This window comes from Mycteria americana, chromosome 1 (assembly GCF_035582795.1).
Source record: "Mycteria americana isolate JAX WOST 10 ecotype Jacksonville Zoo and Gardens chromosome 1, USCA_MyAme_1.0, whole genome shotgun sequence".
NCBI lineage: Eukaryota > Metazoa > Chordata > Aves > Ciconiiformes > Ciconiidae > Mycteria > Mycteria americana.
The window spans coordinates 17,638,679-17,659,729 of NC_134365.1; the positions used below are offsets into that span (position 1 = coordinate 17,638,679).

The 21,051-nt window shown below is 42.6% G+C and overlaps 1 protein-coding gene across 7 annotated transcripts in view; it reads right to left on the reverse strand.

The window, feature by feature from the left end:
* The window catches only part of CELSR1 (cadherin EGF LAG seven-pass G-type receptor 1), a 173,277-nt gene that overhangs the window by 74,006 nt on the left and 78,220 nt on the right, over positions 1 to 21,051 (reverse strand). For all 7 annotated transcript variants that reach the window (XM_075492249.1, XM_075492302.1, XM_075492295.1 and 4 more), the window contains exons 3-4: positions 5,185 to 5,407; positions 866 to 981 (exon numbers count right to left, since the gene is read on the reverse strand). In XM_075492249.1, coding sequence (XP_075348364.1) covers positions 866 to 981; positions 5,185 to 5,407 — 339 coding nt within the window. The remainder of the gene's footprint in view (positions 1 to 865; positions 982 to 5,184; positions 5,408 to 21,051) is intronic.

Here is a 21,051-nt window from a genome sequence, read left to right on the forward strand (position 1 = left end):
GGCTTTTTTAACTCGGGAAACATTCCTCTGCTGAGGCTCGAACAGTCAGGGTTTGTCTGATCACACCTTCCTCAGAAGAGCTTTGCCACTGCCAGGGCTGATTTTCTGGAGGAAACCTCTCCTCTGGGAGAAGGCCACGGTGGCAGGGATAGGTGCCACCCTGAGCTTCACTTGCCTTCCCCTCTCTCTGCTCCCACAAGCACCAAAAGACACCAGCTTTGCCTTAGTGCAGAAAGCAAGCAAACGCCAAAGCCTCCATTTCTTGTTTCCTAGCCCACCGTAGCAATGAGTGGGCAGCTTAGTTCTCCTAAATTCCATGTGGGTTACAGCTTCTTCCAAGGGGATGTGCTTCTACTGCGCAGCAGTGGATTCCAGCGACAGCATTGCTCCTCACCAATCCCTAACGAACGACAGGTAGTTTTCATTTGTCTGCTAGCTTTTCCTTTGGCTTGCGCACATTTTTTAGGTAACATTTATGCACCTAGTTTCACTGATGGTGTAGTGTAAAAATGCATAAACACACGACGTTTATCACAGCATGATAAAATGAAGTCTTGTTTAAGCAAACACTGGCTCGGAAGCCAACTTTCAGGCTAGTGCCAATCTTTTATAGTAGTCATAAACTCTGGCTTTTATAACTGATATGCTGACAATCTCCTGCCTACAACAGCGTTACCACCACAAACCACTACAATCTGGAGTACTTTGCAACGCCCGGCCTAAGTTGCTCACTGTACAATGTCAGCAGGTTACTCAATTAACTATGCAGCAAATAGCTGTATAAAATCATTGAAGTGCATTTCCAAACAGGTTGAGAAGACCTCCTGACTGCAAGCAGAAACGCTCGACTCGAGCGACACCTCACCTGCAGAGAACGTGAGCTGGATCTGCTCCTCGATGATCTCCAAGGCTATGAAGTCGTGCTTCTCATTAAAACGCCCGTTGTAGAGGAGGAGAGCATTCCTCTCCCTGGTTGCAAACCTAGAACGCAAAGATGAGGGGTTAGTTCGTGCTTAATGGCTTATGAATTAAAGACTGATGGTCAAGTCGCCTCTTTTAGCAGAAAAGCAAGCCTTTGAATCTTTCTTCAGATAGAAAATTATAAAGTTGAGGAGTCAGCCGCAGGATAAATCTATTATTTCCCAATCGACAGAAGCAAGCAAGATGGAAGTTACAGAAATCTACTCTGCAGAGATCTGCTGCGGATGCTGACCCTCACAAAGGGTAAAATTAGGCAGACGCACGACGCAGCGCGAGTATCTGACACTTGCCCAACGGTAGCACTTACTACACTTTGCAAACAGTCCAAAAGCTAGAAAGCATTTTCACATCAAAGGGGGAATACTTGCTGCCTGCTTGCTGTCTAAATGCTACAGGGTACATGGAGAGTCATCAACTGATTAAAAAGACCTGATGGGGAGGCAAGGGGGAAAGAAAGATAAGAGTTACTTTAATAATGCCATGTAGACAATCAGGGCTCATCAATCAACACTTCGGTCAATTGGAGGAAGGAAAATAAACACTTAAATGATTCCACTACATCAGTGCCAATGGGTGTTTTTTGGTTTTGGTTTTATTTTTCTTGTGCTCCTAATATGGGATGTATCACACCTTTCCTGCAGAAAAAGAGGCTTTTTTTACCAGCACAGAACTTTTTTTGCAAATTTCTGCATGTTGTGTGTATTTTATAATTTTTAATTGAATCCTATTATCTTTGTGGATTTACACACAGCTTTCATCTACTTAGAAATGCAAAAAAATTATTACACTTTACATAAACATTTTTACGAAGTTTAATATTATATAGAGAGAAAGCGAGAGAAACCATGGGAATTTCTTGTGTTTCCAAATGGCAGTGTAGTCTGATTTTGTATCTTGAACTTCAGGAAATATGTCTGATTTAAATTAACCCACTTTTCCTACAAATGAATCAAATGCTGAACACAACTAATGAAAACTGCCTTCCATGGACAGAAGAAATGATTCTTGTGCCTGTCATGTCATGTCTACCAGCAAGACTCTCATGCGATGCAACAAAACCTGCATTCAGAGAATGTGAAAGAAGCAGTATTTTAGAACATCAAGGTCTGGTATTTGAAATAAAAAAAATTCAGAACCAAAGAATATTTTTTAACAAAAAGTTGTTTGTCAGACGTATGTATGTTGTGGATCACACCAAGTAGAGACCTTTCAGAACCAGGAGCCTGAATGTGAGCTACATGGAAATGGGAATTTTTATTCCATACATTTTTAAATATTTTTGAAGGAGAATGAATTGTTCTGGTTCAAAAAAAAGAAGTCAAAATTTTGACATTTCCAATAAAATATAAACTCCAAAGAATATCCATTATAGTCCATCAAAATATTATACTACTGATTTGATTACTTTTAATCATTTTTGAAATATATTTTATTTCTAAATTTATTTAACATAATATAAAATAATATTATAGAAGTAAAAGGCAAACTAAATGAATTAAGACAATACCGTTGAAATATTTCAATATTATCAAAACACTCATCTGGTTTTCACTTTTCATGATCAAACATTTCACCCAAAGGAATACAGTTCCTGTAAAGCATTTCCCAAGACTGTATTTTTCAGTGGATAACTGCTTCTTCAAAACTTTTTTGATCAGATCTATCCAGAATATATATGAGCAAAAGAAATGAGAATGATATGAGTGATGCTTCTTTAGTGGGCAGAAAGACTTAGTTTGATCAGCAACAACAGGAACCTTAGTTCTGTTTGAATATATTTTTCTGATATGGTTACAATTCTCTACCATAATTTCAATTATTAAACTATTATTTCTTGAACTATTACATTTTTAAGCTATTTTTTATATTTCTTTACTCCATGTATACTCAGTTCCATTCTTTGCAACTAGTCAAAAGCATCTTTTGTATCATACTAATAGTTAAAGCACTACTGCTTTTGAACTTCTCCGGTTATCACCAGCAGGGAAAAAAAATACTGTTTTTTAATAGAAGGGATATTTTTAATCTCAGGACATAGGAAACAAAAGACACTTTCTCAGAGAATTTTGAATAAATAGTGAGAAAATCTCTCCACTGACAGTGTCTCTTGGAGTGAAGGAGTAGCAAGTGTTGGAAGGAAGCATGGAAGACGTATAAAGTTGGGAGCAGAAAGACATGCCTAGTCAGTACCCTAAATACTTTTTTTAAGAAATCACATTTTAGTTATGAGACTGGACAATGCAAACATCCTGCTCTTTGCCAGGAGCGAGTCATGAGTCACTTGAGGCTGAGGGAAGCTAGACACCCTGGGATTTTATGAATGCTCCCAAATCACAAAATATGTAATGGCAAATTGTCATCTAGTCAAACTGCTAATTCTTGCTTATCCTCACATAATGTTTTCCACCTGCACTGAAGGATAATAAAAGCCAAAGAAATAACAAGTGTAAATAAAAGTGAACTTCAGGTATGAAAAGCTAAACGTGTCGTTACCCCAGACAGTGTGGGATGAACCCCATGATGGTCTAGACTTTTTATAATCACACTGAGTGGACTGAACAGTGTTTACCTCATGACTAAATATTCCAGCTTGGTTTTAAAGACAGTGAAGAAACCCTGGTGTAAGCACTACCTTGCTACAGTAGCTTGCCGTTCCTCAATAACCCCTACGCAGAGCATTTGAGTCACTTTAACTTGAAGCACTCTACATGTCAAAGATCTCTTCCTGAAAGCCTGAAAAATGACACCACGTGGCTGCGGGGACAAGCCAAGGGTAGCGCGGGTAATGTATGCTGGCGGCCAGCCCAGACCGCTCCTTTGTTTGCACTCACTGTAGGTCTGACAAGTCCAACAGAGCTTTTTGCTCCTCAGCTTTTCTGTGTACTTATATCTGATGCTCTAAAATGATCTTCACGGACACAACTCTTCCTTGCTTCGACTCGTGTGCAAACCATGCCTGCGCTTTCTGATTTAACCAAAATGTCAAGATTCCATAAAATTTCAGACTTTAGGATTAAGGCAGATGAAGGATAAAATGGAAAGAAGCTGCCTGGTTCCTGACAGATGTAAAACACCAGGTAACTGCTGGGTGCTGGATGGGACGCGTGCCTGGTGGTGTCTTCCCTGAGCACTTTCTCTGGACAGACGCACAAACACATCTGTCGTTGCGGCTGTTGTGGTACCTATCAACAAATCCACGGCCTTGCCCTTTGGGGTCGGGGCTAACACATTTTGTGCTATTTATTCACAGTCAACCATGAGGGAGAACCAAAGGTTGATCCTGACCAGCTAAACCATGGGAAAGCTGCAAACCCTCATCCCCTCTGGAGAAGAGGCATGTGTGCACCTGGAGCTCTGGCTCCATGGCAGGCAAGCCCTATGCCTCACCCAAGAAGTCTTCTCTGGAAGAGGGTTCTTCCCCTGGGATGTGTAAGTTGGGGGAGGAGAGCCCTGGTCCACACAGTGCGGCTGCCATCATCACTTCCCTCACCTCCTTGAGTGCCCCCACAAGAAAAGTGACAGCCAGCCCAGGAGAAGACTGTCCAACATGGAGACATCGGGGCAGATGGGATGGGGATGAGGTTGGTTGTGCTTGGCAGCCTGGATGGGACCAGAAGCAGAAGCCGGGTGTGAAGGCCAAGAGGAGCGAGACGAGGAGCTGGGACAGTTGGGGTCATCCCAAGCCCAAGGCTGGGAACCAGCGGAGAGCAAGGACCTGAGGAGGACCAGCCTGTGCTCAGCTATGGCCTGAGGAGACCAGGTCTTCTCACAGGGGAGAAGAGCACTCCCAAACAAGCAGCACAAACTAGCAGCCTGCGCCTGAAAGTCAGGAGGCTACAGGCACAACTAGAAAAACACCTGACACTCGAGAGGCGGCAAACCCACCACCCACCCTCGCACTCCCCGGCCGAGAGCTGCTGAGAGGCGGCCCGAGAGGCCCTGGTGTCCCCTCTCCCCACGCCATCGCCCCGCGTTGCAGCAGAGGAAGGTCGGGAGTTAGCACCTCAGTGGCATCCTCAGCAGGGCAGAAACCAAATGCTTTCAAACAACACGACTGTGCTCCACTCACAGGAGCCGCTGCCAGAAATACCCAGAGTGACCTCTACACGTAGATAATTTGGTTGGTGACAATATTTAACAAACACCCCCCAAGCTCAAGTGGAGAAGCCACCAGCCACAGAGCCCTTCCCCGCCGGGACTTACATGAGGGAGATGGTAAAGTGGAAGCGCTGCCGCAGCCCCTTGAAGGTGATGAAGGACTGTGGTGGGAAGCTCCTGGTGGTCATCTCGCAGTATGGCCGCTCGTATTCACCCGGGGGACACTCGCACTTGAAGCCCCCGATGAGCAGGTTCACGCAGGTTCCTCCGTTCTTACACACGCCTGGAGCACAGCGGCCGGAGCGAGCGTTCACCTCGCAGTACTCTCCTGCAAGGGAGAAGCACATGTCAGGGAAGGCGACACCTCACCGCAGCAGCAAGCTGTGACACTCAGCTACCCAAGTGTTTCTGATAAAGGTGAAGCTGCTTCCAAACTTCTGCACCTGACCCCCTCTGCAACTGAGGTATGAGCCTGTAATTGCAGGGGTGTAAGGATGCTGCATTGTCTTTCAAGTCTGAATTTTCAGGGGGTGTGGGATATGATTTGCTGAGCAATCCTCTTGCAAATATCCAACAACATTGGCCCCAGTTTTCAGACTCCTTGGCTGCTTCCAGACCTGGTGATAAATATAAAGCTGGTGACAGATAGATCTGTATGGGAGGAGGTAGCACCACCAGTTAAAAACTTGCATGCTCCCTGTCAACCAAAATATGTGTAAATTGTTCCGGCATTTCACTATGGGTTGGAAATTGTGTAAACAGGTAAGTGTTTGCACTTTGCCTCAAGTGGAATTTGGCTTTGCTGCCCATGGCAGCAGCAGGGCCCGGCTGAGCTTGCGACAATGCTCGCAAAATGTTTATAGAAAGAATAAGCAGGATGCCAATGCATACGTATTGCTTCCATGTTTTCCCATGTATCCTGCAGGTGATAGCCGTTTTCTGAACCCTTCCGAGTTGTGCACAGTAACTGTCCGTGGAAGTTATGGATTCTGTGTACCGCTCACTGAAGTTGTTTTCCCCCCAGATGCTTTGCCTTTATTCTATTCAAAAGTCTGTATCAAGATGTGTTAAATGCAAGCATTAAAGAATCTGGTGTCTTGCTTTGTATGTACGCTGTAATTTTTCCTGCGTTTGCCCAAAATCTGAGAGTGAATCACAATTTAAAAAAATAATTTGTGATGGTAATAATTTGTGATAATAATAACAACTTGTGTTCATAATGTAGAGAGGATATCCACTTAAAAAATCTGCAGCTGGGACAAAAGCAGCTGCTGAATTAATCATTGTACAGAAAGCTAAACCCTCTATGTGAGTTAATTAGTTAACATTTATGTTTGGGCATGTGTCTTCCTAAGATACAAAGCGTGTTCAGATCCTGCACGTAAAATTGTTCAGAGATATTGAAGATGACGTGTATAGTTGAATTTTACCCAGTAACAATGTCTCAGAAATAAACATAGAGCAAAACGACACAACACAGCCAGCTGAAGGAATGAATACATTTGCAACAGTTCGATATTTGCATGATTACTCGCTGCCAGATTATAAAATTACATTAATTCAAGCACAGTTAAAACCGTGCAAATGCATTCCTGGAGGAAAGTAAAAGCAGCAGGAGCTGTGGGCAGTGACTCACAAACAAAGGCAAATTAAACTGGAAAGTTTTGCTCCAGTCACTGCCCCCGTAGCCCTGCTCTCACAGGTTCCCACGCCAAAGCCGCCCGTGCTGGGCGGCAGGCTGCAGCCAGCAGTATTGCCGCATCCAGACCTGGATCTGCACCTCTCTTCTGTGCCAGGCTGTAAACTGCAATGGTTTGCAGCTGGTTTAGCCGCTGCCCCAGGGGCAGCGATCCCTGAGACAAGGTGAGGTGGACAGCCCGGCTGTTTCGGCCCTCCAGCTTTGCTGCCTTTCTCCTCTCTCATCAACATCACGTGCCTTTCAGGCAGGTACGATGTACGCTGGCAAAATGCAGGAGCAAACGCAAGAGTACCATGATCATGCAGTCAGCCAAATGCACGCCCCATCCAGGTGGGCTCAGCTCCAGAGGACGGACCTCCGGTCCTGCTCTGTGCTCCCCATGACGAGCAGAGCCATTGTACAACTGCCTCCTGACGAGCACATTTGTGTCTCCTGGTGAACAATATACTGGGGTGTTTCAGTATATTTAAAAAGGACGTAACACAAAGCACAGGGGAGCTGAACATATCTCTCTACAATAATAATTCTCACAGTTAACAAATTATTAAATAAATCTTTCCCGTCATCCTACAGGGAGTGCAAGCCAAAACCTCTGAAGTAATAAACCACACAGCGAAGAGTTCAACTCGAAGCCTGTGCTTGGAGCTTTTCTGATTCAGCACCGATGTTCCTATATTCTCACTTCAACATACTAAGATGAAATGCTGTGAAAACCACTTGATAAATATCTTCCTGTTTCCATTTATTAACTGTGAGTATCAGGCAAGATTATGTGAATACACCCTCCTTGATACTTTAAAATGCTCTACAATGTGTTTCTTTTGGGAGAAACTGTACATATCAACCAAGACAGAAAATTCCCTCAGGGTATTGGACATGCCAAACAAAGCGCACACACACATCAGATGCCCTAAGAGGACGCTACAGAAAGCACTTCTTGATGATCTGCTGCATAAGCACAGCCAATCCCCCTTAACACACACATCTTGTGTACCAAAACTCTCAAAAAACTGGAAAAACACAATTGCTATAGAAAGACTAAACACGGGTTTATCGCTTTAAAAAAAAGTAGTAGAATATTTTGTGAAATAACTCTCCAACTCAGAGAGGAATGTAACCTTCAAGGCTTTCTGAAAACAGAGTGATGTATTTGGCAAAAGCAAATAATGCACAGGCTTGAATACACAGGGAGAAAAAGGAGCGAGCTAAAAGGAGAGATTCCTGGCACTGTAGCACGCTGTGGAAATGCCATGGCAATACAGAGGTGAAATATAAAAGCCTAAGATGGAAGTCATTGATGGTTCTGTATTAATTCTGTGATATAACAAGAATGTATAGACCGCTGTTTAGATACCTACACAGGCATAAAATTCTTTAAGAGAAAAGAACGCTTACAGAAAAGTTCTACTGAATTATGTTTATTACTGCTTTTCATTATGATGCTTAAAGAAGTAGTTTAAAAGAATGTAGTTCAACTTTAAATAAGATCCTTTGTCCTATATTCATTCAGCTGTAGGATCATTGATGTGCCAGTTACTAAAATGATTCTGAATTCTCTTTAGTCTGTAACGTAAATAAGAACTGCATTTGATGCATATTCTTTGATGTTGAATTTTCATATTTTATGTATATTTACCAAAATATATTAAAATAGTGGTTTTGAAACCTCTACAGTAACTCCAAGACATCACTGTGCTTCAAGGCACAAAGTTCTACCAAGAAACTTGATAAATCCCTATTTACCCTTTTTTTCCAAAAATAAAAAAAATGCCTGAAATTATTTAGAAACATAGCATATTTGGCTTTATGAAGTAGCCATCTGAGGAAGTATTTGAAGCAGAGCTTTGATCAGGAGCACCCTTTTGGCCACACTACACACCTTTGTGTGGCCCTTGGGTTTGTCACTTCCAAGGGCGGCCACCTCATCCCGGACACGTTGCCGTCCCACAGCACTGCCCTGCGGGAGCTTTGAAGCACGGCCTGAAAAGTGCCCTCAAAATTTGAACCGAAGCCTGCATGGACTTGAAGGATGGGCTGGTTGCTGGCTGGAGCTGGAGTCGGAAGGCCCTCAGGGAAGAGCTACTTGAGGAGCTGAAAAGGAAGGGATCTGCATCCGCCAGCCTTCGGGATGAAAAGCGCCTGTGTGCACGCTTGCAGCTGAAGGTCGGAGGGCTGGGACACACTGTTGCAGGGGATGTCTTGCAGTCCGGTGGGAAAAAATAGTACAGAAGAAGGGAGAGCTGCTGTGCAGCAAGGGTGTGGAGGGGCTCGGGTGATAAGAGCACAGCCCAGATAGCTGCTGCACACAGCCTGGGGACCCTCTGCGACACTGCCGATGCCGGCATGGCTCACCCCCTCACCCAGCAGCCTGTGAAACTCCCCTTCGCTCCTCATGGTATTCCCTTTGCTAATATAATTTCATTTTTTGCACTGGCCAGCATTTTAGGAATCACTTAAAAAACTGGTTATGTATCACAACTCTGTGAAATCCAAGCAGGAGACGTGAAGCTTAGTCCCTCCAGCTGCTAAATCTAAAGCATGCACTGTCAGATAACACAGGCCATGGCTGCCTGTTATCTTCTGGGAGATTCTTGGGCTTTGAAAAAATCCTGGCCCAAGCCAGCAAACGGTATACTGTTACAGGATAGTAGCTGATCTTATATGCTCTCAATTAACATTGATGACTCTTAAAGCTACAAGTCCTGTGGCTTTTACACAGCTCTTTACGTAGTGCTTCCTGGTTTTAAAGCCCTTGAGATCACAACGTGATAGTTGCTTTTGACACTGCTTCCTACTCTCAACTATCATATACCTCTTCTCCGATTTTAGGACTAACTTCACAAAGATGTTAATCATAAAATTTCTCCTATTAATTTTATGTAAGTGAGAACACCACGATATCAGGTGTAACACAACCAGAACAGGCAAAGCAAAAGACCGGCTAGAAGATTTGGTCTTCCTCTGATCTATTCCAAGTAAAGTAATAGAAGAGTTTAATGAATAAACAATAAATGATAATAAAAAAGTGAAAAGAAATACAAATAAGCTATCTGAAAAATGAAAAAATAATCTCACAATTGCAAATACCTTGTGAGCTGAACATTATGGGTTTCAAACAGCACACTGGCATGCATCAACGAGCCGGTCTTTGCAGAAATCTGCCTGTGGTTTTGCTGGTGAGTTGCTTGACCTCACAACAACAGACAATGTGTAACATTGGAAAGCTTGCTGGAAACAGCATGATGGCATTGGAATAAATACAAAATTACTCTACACTTCAGTTTACTGCAATGTGTTTCCATAATATCCCTGTTTAGGGACTAGTCCTCAAAAATTTCTACTATTTTCTGATTGTTTTCAACTGAAATACTACATTAAATAGATATTTACATGAAGCAGCAGACCTGCACTGATGTTCTTGTTTCTTTTTTTCCAGTTTCCCTAGACACACGTTAATTTTTCACTCAGTATCTGTAATTGTTTGACTTGAACTGATTCTTCCCTCCTTTCCTCCATCCTGCCATTTACTCTACATACATATTAATCTTCTTCTCCATGTTTGTAGTTGCTTCACCAGAACGGAAAGCATTTTGAGAAGCTGATTTAAGTAGCCAGCCTAAACCGATGCACTTTAAAGTGGAAAGGAGAAACAACAAGAAATAGGGCAATTAAATTCTTCAAAGAATCCACATTGACCGGTTGCCCTAATAAAGAGCCAACTATCATTAAAAATGTATTTGCTATCTTGCACATGATGGGAAAATCAATCCTCCTTTTCCTCTAGTAACTAAACCGCTACTAACCTTAAATGACAATCGGCACTAAAGCAATCAGTGCACTAAGTAATAAGAAGGTTGTTAAAAACAAATTAGCTGCAGAATCAGCCTGGAAATCTCTATTCGGACAAGAGATAAAGAGGTTGGGATCCAACGCACCCCCTTTACAGGCGGTTTCACCATAGTTTAGGCTGAGTGGGAGTTACCATAGTTCCCTCCTTTCCCCAAACCCGTTGCACTTTCCACCCCCTCCCTCGTGTTGGCATTCATGTAATCCTGCCGCTGACTGATTTGTGGAGCTAAGATGGCAAAACACCACTAATTTCTTTATTGTAGGGTTAGTGATCTTCTGATTAGGTCCCTCCTAGCACTGATGGGATGAATAGCACAGCAGGCACAAGGGAAGGAGGCAGGACCATGCACCCAGGAATAAGAATAAAGGAATGGTCTTAGAAAGGTTTAACTGTTACGGAAATACAGCTGTAAGCCATTTTAGGTGGCTCATGTGTGAGTGTAGTGGCTCATGCTTGACTTAGGTGAACTGGATCAACGCCTTCAGTGGATACCCACCTCTCTCCACTGACTGTGCAGGGATGTACTGCAGGAAAATTTGCCTAAAACATAGGTGCAAGTCAAATAATAAAACTAAATACTAGATTTTGCCCATAAAGGGAAATTCATTACTTCAGTGGCTCTGTGGTCCATGAGCCTACTCTCGGAACCAAGTGGGACAAGTCAGCCTTACCTCCCAGCAAATGCCACTTACCAACGAAACATTACACAAACAAACAAACAAACAAACAAAATCTACTGGTTTTACGAGAGATGTTAGAAAGCAGTTACCCAGAAAAAGTAACCAAGTCATTCTGAATGAAGGAGAAGCTGGATCAAATAGAACTTAGAAGCCATTGGTGTACTAGTGACTGTGATTAATTATGGGATGACTATATTCACATACTATTTTATGCAGATAACTCAGAAGTGCTATTTGAAGAGCAGAGGTAAAATCTGGGTCCCTTAGAAATCAATGGCCAAACCCCTACTGCCACTTCAGAGAGGCCCTGCAGATGCATTCATTAGACTTAATACTGACACTGATGGTTGTCACTTTGTGAGGTTTCCATATTATGCTGCTACTAAACGTTCAAATTTGAAAATAACTTTGGTCTTTCCTTTTACCTATTCATTTATGTTTTTAGAATTGGGACTGATCTAGGAAAATTAAAATCAGCCCCAACCCTCTTACAGGGAGAGACACCAGCTTAAGGTCCACTTTGGGGTCTCCCTCCTCCCCTGTGCTTTCAGCTCCCTTTCCTGCTTTCGGGACTATAAAGGCAGATAATGAGAAACAGGCCAAAGTAAAATAATACATAAATACATAAACACACGCAAGCACACATCACACACAGAGACATACACTCACACTGTTCAGGACTAAATCCCAGTGACTTGTAATGACAGCTGTCCTTCGTAATTTAAGTTGCTAACCGTTCCAGATTTAACAAGATATATTTGCAAGAGAGTAACCTGAATTTAAAACACTAAGCAAAATAACAACAAAAACATTCCTCACACACACACCATATATATATATATATATATATATATATATGTAGCTTGCCAAGTAGCTCTCTGAGGTGATAGATAGAAAATAATCCTATAATAAGATACTCAGGAAATCATCGTTTTATCTCTGGATCCAGTTTAATTTTTCTGTGGGCATAAGCACTAAGCTCTGAGCTGGTGGGAAGAGTGTGCAGAACTACCGGTGCTTTCTCAGCTATATATCATCCCTCCCCTTTACCATCACACTTCTCTCTTCCCTGTGCCTTCTTCCACAAAGTTCCCCCTGGGCATCCCTGATAACTCACAAATCAGATTTCCAAAAACCATGAGACTGGGCTAAACAAAGGTCATGAGATCTTTAATCATGAGATGCTCCCAAATAATGAACATGGGAGTCTTTTTATTTTCTTTTATTTGCCTCTGAAGCTGTGGGTAGCATCTGCTGGCCCCAAGGCATGTGAGAGCTCTCGCTGGTCAAATTCCAGCCCAAAACACATGACTGAAACCAGCTGCTCTGATGGAGCTCCCATTCCCACTCCCACCCCAACAGGAAAATGCTACTCGACCCTTCCCAGCTCTTCTTCCCACTGGGGTCCTTGGGGACAGCACCTGTACTCCAGCTGCTCTGGGGTCCTGCAAGCTCCTGGGAGGCGGAGGACCACAATGAAAAACTCCCCTGGCCAAACAAGCAAGGGAAAGGCCAGGACCCCATCCCACCTCCTGATCATTCCCCACTAGCAACCAAGCTAAAGTGTATTTTACAAAAGCAAGAGCAGGGAAAGCTCAGGTCTCCATCTCTCAAGCTGCTTGGGGCTGTGCCCGCTGATGCACTGCACATGCAGAGCAGCCACTGAAACGGTACCTGGCCCCTCGCCAGTCCAGAATCAGGCCCAAGATCCTACATGCAGCACCAGCATAAGCAAAGATGTTCCTCTTCTTGCCTCCTCCCCTTCCCTGGTCACAAAACACAGCAAAACAAAAGACACCCTGCAGGGACGGGTGGATGGATGATTTGGGATTTGGGTTTTTTTGTGTTTTTGCATTTAAATGAGAAGGAATAATTGGGAAAAAAAAGAAACAATACTGAGGAGGATTAGTGATATTTGGGGCACATCTGTTGGAGAAATGAATTAGTCTGTGGATTCCAGAAATCATGAGCATGTTCTCAAGATGATATATGCTCAATTTGAATGGTCACTGGACCTCGTCCTCCCATGCAACTTCCACCAGTGCTGGCAGGAACAGAGCACAGACAAAAGTCACGACTGAGTCTTTAATACCTGTGCTCTCTCCCTTGTATACTTGTTGAGGATTAAAAATTCTCAGTCATTAAGCTTCCACTCTGTCTACACCAGATAGCTCGCCTTTCATCTTCCAGCAACAAGGCCAGGAGTGGTGCGAGCAGCAGAAGCGCTACCAACACTTACTGCAAGTATTGCCATTTTTTTTTCTTATAGCACTCTGATGAACAAGGAGCCAGACACTACAGTAAAAAAGAGGTGCACGCAACATGCCTGGGTTCTCCCCGCCGCCTGCTCCCATGGCACCAGACATAACCACCCCCAGACTTCTGAGGAAATGTTGAGGAAAAGCACTTTTTTTTGAATGTGTTAGATGTGGTGGAGAAGAACAAGAAATAAAACATCCATGCCTTCAGCCTGCCACAGCTGCCTGCCACAGCTACCTACCAACAATTTTTGCTCTATGGGATCCAACGGGTAATTTCTTAATGTCTTAATCTCTACTCTTGGCTGATTTTACAACTATCTCTAAGCTCTGTAAATTATTGAACCGTTTGTTGCAAGGTACAGTGCCCTCACAAGGTGTCATCTCCCTCTGCATTTGATCTGTAAGTTAAAGCTTTAGAGACCTTTTTAGGTTCTGTCTCTCACCCAGGACTATACACAGCACAAATCTACACAAGAGAAAAAAGAAACGCACCGAAATTTCCAGTTTATGTTGAGTTCTGGGGCAGGTTTGTATGTAAAACAATTTATCATAATGCAAATTACACTTATTTGAGGTAAGATGTGGTGATGAGGCAGTGCCTTTCAAAAGCCTAAGCTTTATCTCTGGATGTATTTAGTAGTATTTACTGTAGATGTCAAAGATAAAACCCAAATTAGATTATGCCATTGTGTCTGCAATTTGCATTATGTCTTACTTGGAATAAATCTCTTCCTAAAAATCCCACCTTAAAACCAATGAGAAACCTGGAGGTGTAGAGAACAAAGCACACCTCTGCATAACATACTTATATTCATGTATAGAGGAATATCCCTCCCTCCGTTTATTTTTAAGACAATCATCCTCTACCTTTACTATATGTACATCTGATACTATTTTTTTTTTCTCTGCTCTCTATGCCCCTTGATTCATCTCCGGGAGCATTACTCGAGGAGGGGCACATGGAAGGAACCAAAGGCTGGAGCAGCCACCGCGGCTTGCAGGACACGTTCCCTTAGGGACAGCCTTTGCAGTCTGCTCCGGATTTGCATCCCTGCGCACCTGCAGGCCCTTCAGCTGGGGACCCAGCTGCCATGCCTAGTTCTCACCTCCTTCCACGGGCAGCAGTGAGCAAGGGCGCTCATCGACTCGGTGTGCCTCTGCTCAAATGACAAAAAAGGCTATTTCATCACGCAAAGTTGCAATTTTTACCGGGCACTGAATGCGCGCTGCATGCACCACTGGCAATGTTAATTCCCCAAGGCTGTTGTTCCACGGGCCATTGTGGCCTCACACCAGGCTTTTCAAAATATATTAAACTATTTGCGTGAATGAGGAAGCAAGCAAGGCGTGGTGGCTGTGCCAGGGGTGTGTGTGCAATAACATCTTTTATCAACAGGAACTCAGGGGTCGGAAAACCAGACGTGCTTTCAGGCACCGTCAGGCATCCCGCTCACTTTCAGCCTGGTTTCCCTAAGCTGCTTTCCACAGAGGAGGACACCAAAGGGCTGCAACTCCCCGTTCCCACATTTGTAGGGAAGGGGAAAGCTCTAGTACTTATTTTCGAGCAAGTTAACATCTTCAAGCAGTTATAAAAGGGAACGTACCTGCAAATAATTTACCTCAGAAAGAGAGGAAGAAAGAAAAGGGCTCAGGCATATGGGAAAAGGGAGATCAGGGTCTCCCTTTCAATGGCAAACATCACTGTTTTCTTTAGAAGAGCCCAGCCCTTATTCCACTAAGATCCTGTTTAATTTTCTCCATGTAGCTGTTACAGACTTGATGTTTTGGCTCAGAACAAGAGACAAAGCACAGAAGAAGCCATCTGCCCTGGTCCCCAGCAGCCCGCTGGGATTAACTGCACAAGCAGCCACCTCCACGCACCTCCGTTAAAGGAAGAGTGGTGAGAGCCTGCATTTTGTGTTTTCCATAAATTAGAACTTTTCACAGGAAAATCTCACTCTCACATCTTGTGCATAATCCAACGGTATGGTAAAAATGATGGCATTTAGAAATAGGCAGACCTCAAACCAAATCATGACCTTAACGTCCTAGGTGGTCCCAGAAGCTCTGGTGGAAAGAAGCATAATGGCCAATTAGTGAGAATAATTGAAGAGTACCATAAAATATTAAAAAAGCAACTGAAAAACATGCTTACAGTAAATGTACTATTGTAATTACATCTTAGGAGGCTAGGATTTCAGAGCTTTATATCTTCACTTCATATGAGAAGTATTAGGTTAAAAGAAAGTTATACTTAAAAGTACTGTATAATTGTATTGTGGATTGTATGAGTTCAGAGGTTTTGCTTGACAGAGTAGATCGAACTGGCAAAAACAAGTGATGCTCATCAAATTGCCATTGCTATACACTGAAGGCAAATTTGGAAAAAAAAAAATGCCCCTTTGCTTGTCAAATTAAAAGGATTAGGGTTAAAAAAATAATCCCATAATCTTATGCTTTGGTAGTCTCAAAAAAATTTCCTACACAGGTCAGTAAACATAAACCAAAACCAAAAAGCAACTTAATCAGTGAAGCCGACTTTTTCTTAATGACTCTTGAAAAAACAACGGTAATGTCTCACACAACTCACACAGAAAATCTCAAAATCAATGATTTTTAAATCTACAGAATAGGTAGAAATTAAAAAGCTTTTTTTTTTTTAATTTTTAAACAGACTCATCAAAAATGCATCCAGCCAGCTTCCACAACTTATACTTAACTCTTGTTACAACAGTTTAGTAGATTAAAATTCAGCCTTTGTGTAAAATATGATTTCATTTTAAAGTCACTTTAAATGCTTACTGTCTTGTTAGAGTTAATATACTTTACTGCGTCATCTAGATTGTGTTTAATTATTAATATAAGACACTCATCTTCATAATAATGTTTCTTACAATATGCACATCAGTGTGCTGACCCCTTGAAGCTGGGTGGCCCTATCTAATTAAAATGTTTTTTAATTATTATATTGGAAAATGCTATATAGTAGCCCTCATACGCTTAACTATGGAGAATTTGAGAGACAGCCTGAAGTAAAGTATCATCTTGATTTTTAGAATCTGAAAATTCAGGCTGACGACTGCTCGGGAAGCTGCGATTCGAGGGCACCGTACAGCGCAGGTCGCAGAACAAAACCTGCCCCAGGAGGAGCAGGGGCTGGGATGCAGGCACTGAACCATGATGCTCTAAACAAAAGAGCACTTGCAACAACAATGAAGTTGTGGTTCCCACCATGCTCTGCACAACTGTATAGCAGAACTGTAATTATCTTGATGTTCAAGGCCAAGTGCCTCAGCCTGGTGCTCAACTGTCGAAACTTTCAATCATCGTAGCACAAAGAACAGACACACAAGAAACTACTTTATACTTTTTTCCTCCCTAACGGGACATCATCCTGATACCTTCATCTCTGCACCCAACTGTCCTTCCTGCCACTTTCCTGTTGTTAATCTACTGATGAAAATAAAAACGTTTAACTTGGGAATTATAAATATGTACAGAAGCCCAATACATTTTTCATAATTTAATCTTACTGAATTGTAAGGGGGCTTCCCAGTTTTGTATTTACAGCCAGGAGAAAAGGAGCCCCGTTACCTTGTTCCTTGGAAGTTAAATTTCTTTTTTGTTCTAGAAGATCTAAAATATTTAATTCCAGCCTTCCTGGAATTTCTTTTTTTAGCCTTCACCTCTGATCCGCTGTGAAAATTGTGAGGGGCTTTCCAGAACATGAGGCATATTGGAAAAAATACTGTCTCATTATGATTTTATCTTCCCCACAAATAACTTAAAGGAAAGTTGTTGGGTTTTTTCTCCTCCATTCTCTTCTCCTTTTTCCCTATCTGATGTATTTTCAGTAAGAAAAAAACAACCAACACACCTAGCCATTGGCAAAAAACCCACTTAAAGGGTAGTATAATATATGGGCTATTTTGACACTTAGCAAGTGTATGTTTTGATGTATTAGAATGCATTTGTGTGGCTTACATGCAGTTTCAAATTTTATCCAGCTAACCTATCTGACATAAAGAAAACCCTGGGAGAAAAAACCCCAAGTCTTATATTACACAAGGCTCAACTTGGCTAAATTAATAAAAACACAATTGTAAACTATGGTCACAGAGAAGTTGGCCGTTGTTTAATAAACGGCTATTTAAAATATTTTAATTAAAACAAACCTCATTGTATGCAGTTTCTCTCAGATCAATGTTCTGCAATGCATATATACGTTCACAATTATGACAGTGTGTGCGAATTTAGCTACGCCAGTGAGGAGGGGTTTGACGTGTACCTACAAAATTATAATATTAAATAACTCCACTTTGCATAATTACACTCCACCTTCCACCTTTTTTTTTAGTTATACCAATGAAGATAAGCAAATGCATTATAACAAAGGTTTTCAAAAAGCCTGGGAGAACTGCAACTCCCATTTAGGTGTGGTAACAGAGATCCCATCAATATAATACTAGGAATACAAGTCAACAGTCTAAATATTGCTGAAAACTGATGGAGCCAGATCATTCAAAAAGAAATATATGCACAACTGGTTAAAGACAATAAAAGAGATTTCACGTATGCTAGAACAAAGGGAATCCTAAATTTATACTGGTCTGTTGTTAACCAGAATGCCAACAGGAAACCCGAGGTGCTCAATACATATCTCTCTCCCATTGAACACCACTAACCGATAAGCTCATACCCGTGGGACATTTTCTTGCCCAGAGGTGGGAAGGAGAGGTCCGATGCCAGAAGCAGGCAGGTACCCATGCCAGGTTAGCAGTCTGCCTTGCTCATGTAAAGTCAGCTGCCTGACAGCAAACATGAGCTTAGCTTGGCATGGCTTCAGGTTCAAATGTGTTATTTTCACATCAGGGATTTAACGAGATTTGACTTTAACGAAAGAGACTGAAGCCAACGTTAGCCATGGCAGGGGGTAGGACTAGATGATCTTCAAAGGTCCCTTCCAACCCAAACCATTCTATGATCCTATAATTATACCTGGCCATTAGGGCTCGATATTAAACACCTACGTCGTAGAAGAGCTGGGGCAGCACTTGTTCAACAGCTGCAATGCCATCGTGCCGCAGCGTGTGCTCGCAGTCCTCTCATGTCTGCAAGCTCCTTGACTCCATAACGTACAGCCTGCAACTAAGAACCTACCTTCTCCCCATATTGTAACGTAATCTAACAGACATCAACAGCACTAATAACAAGTAGGTGTAAAAATGTAATCATAAGCATGGAACCATCCTCAAACAGGTTATTGCCCAAGTTCTTTGGACACTGAATTTTAGCTATATGCTACTTGAAATTATCAACAATGGGAGAGAAAGCATAAACTCATCAGTGATAAACTATGCAGGTGATAAATAAGGGGAGTGGGTAAATGAAGAGAAAAACAGGCCAGCCACACAGCCATCTCAAGGAGAAGCAAAAGAAGATAAGCTGTAATCAGTAAGGAGGATATCCTAGAACTGTTTGGAAGAGCTGAATTCATAAGAGTATTGCAGATGGATTTCTAAGGCAGCTTCTGAAGCCAGGGCTAAGTGATTATGCCGGGGTGTGATCTGCTGCTTGCTTTTATAAAGCACTGTGGGAGCGACTGGTAAGAACAGAAGTCTAGTCAAACAGTTCTAAAACTAATTAAAAAGAATAAACACAACATTAAGTCTATAGCTAGGTTTCCACATGACAGCAAAGGACTTTGATCAGTGCAAGTATTTCCACAGGCAAGGAAGATAAGACACGAGGCTCCAGAAGAGGCATCCGAACCCCGGGCACTTGCAGCAGTTCAGCTGAATCAAAGATCATCCCATGTGCAGCATCTCGGGGTGGGGGGCAAGGGAGGGTTCGAACATGACTGGGAAAACTTTCAAACTTTAAACAGCAGCTAGTTTATGCACATCAGGATGAGGGCAATGAGAAAAAACTCTTTGCTTGGGTTTAGGAAAAGGCATAGCAGATTGACGTGAAGGCTGCAGGCCATTTACACCGTTTGAGAACTGAACTGTTGACAAATACACCACGGTAATCTAATCAGAAAAGGCTAGTTGCATCCTGACAAGTGAGCATAGGTTGAAGATTAGCTGAAGGACATATCCTCCAGGTAAAAACCCACCTATAGAAGTGGTAGACCTCTTCAGTGAGTCCTGTGAATCTGATATAAACTCCAGATTTCCAACATTCATCTCCTGCGACTTGGTGACATGGACAGAAATATAATCAACAGAAACATGACAATATTTAAAAGTTTAGATATTTATTTAAATATTTAAATATTTAAAAGACTTCAGCTTTTGACTGTGTTATATAAAAATGTAACTTTACTCCATTTTTATTGTTTCAGTTATCTTCTGGAGCAAGCAGTCATGCAGCTGTGCTATCTGGGCCATAGCCTCAGGTCCAACCCAACATCACTTGGGTCCAGCCATAAGGCTGTGACATGCTGGCCCCATCCCTGCACACATTAACAGTGAGCCTTGCCTCAAAACCAAGTAAAGACCCATTTTAACACGCACAATAAACCTCTGAGTTAAACACAGCAGGCAAGTGGGCACACAGGCTTCTGCCGAGAGTCTGTGTCAGAAAGAAATGTCTGTCATGGGGATCTCCTCCTGGTTTCCAGGAATGGTGCAGAAGAGCTGCCTCAGCTGCTCTGGCCTTGCCACTGCCTGCTTTTATGTGACCTGGAAGAGATGCAGATGCTGTGCCTCAGCTTCCCAACCCTTTGGGGAGGGGGACAACACCCTCTTGCTCAAAGGGGTGTCTCAGAGGCTTCCTTTGCTGTTAGTAACTTTTGCAGAGCCCATAGCAATTCTTAGATGAAAAATGTTTTGTACAGGTACGGCTTGTAATGATCTGAAGTCATAGTTCTCTGACAATATATATAGACCCAAAAGCAAGAATTTTGCCAGGTGATACCTCTTAATCTGAATATCCAAAACTAATACTTATTTTCAGGAATTAATGAGATAAAATGGACATTGCGCTAAAAGGAGAGAAACGAAAGTAAATATTGCAACGGACCGCTGTGCTCTTCAACTGCAGCATGCACTGCCCAAGAGCCAATGGAAGACTTACTATCCATGGCTAATTGCAAAGACTAGGTTCTATGGGCTCCTTATATGTTTAGATATCAAGTCACCTCATGAGATGACATCTGGGGTTCATTGCTTTTTGGCATGGGTAAACGCAATGGTCATATGGGGAAACTTCAAAGCACTGAGAGTAAGATTGATGAGACGCTATGTCTCACAGTACATAGCTGAATGGTGAAGATCATAAAAAGAGAAAATGATAGGCTTTTCCAGCTTTTGCACCAGTCATGCTCTGAAAAATGTTTGGAGGAGTTGAGCTCTGCTTCTGGACCATCCACTGCACTGCTTACGGGGTCCTCGCCAGCCGCCCAAGCGCTGCGAGCCGCTGGGGGCTTGGCAGGGGCCACAGGCTGGGAGGAAATAGAGGTACCCGTCTGTACGCAAC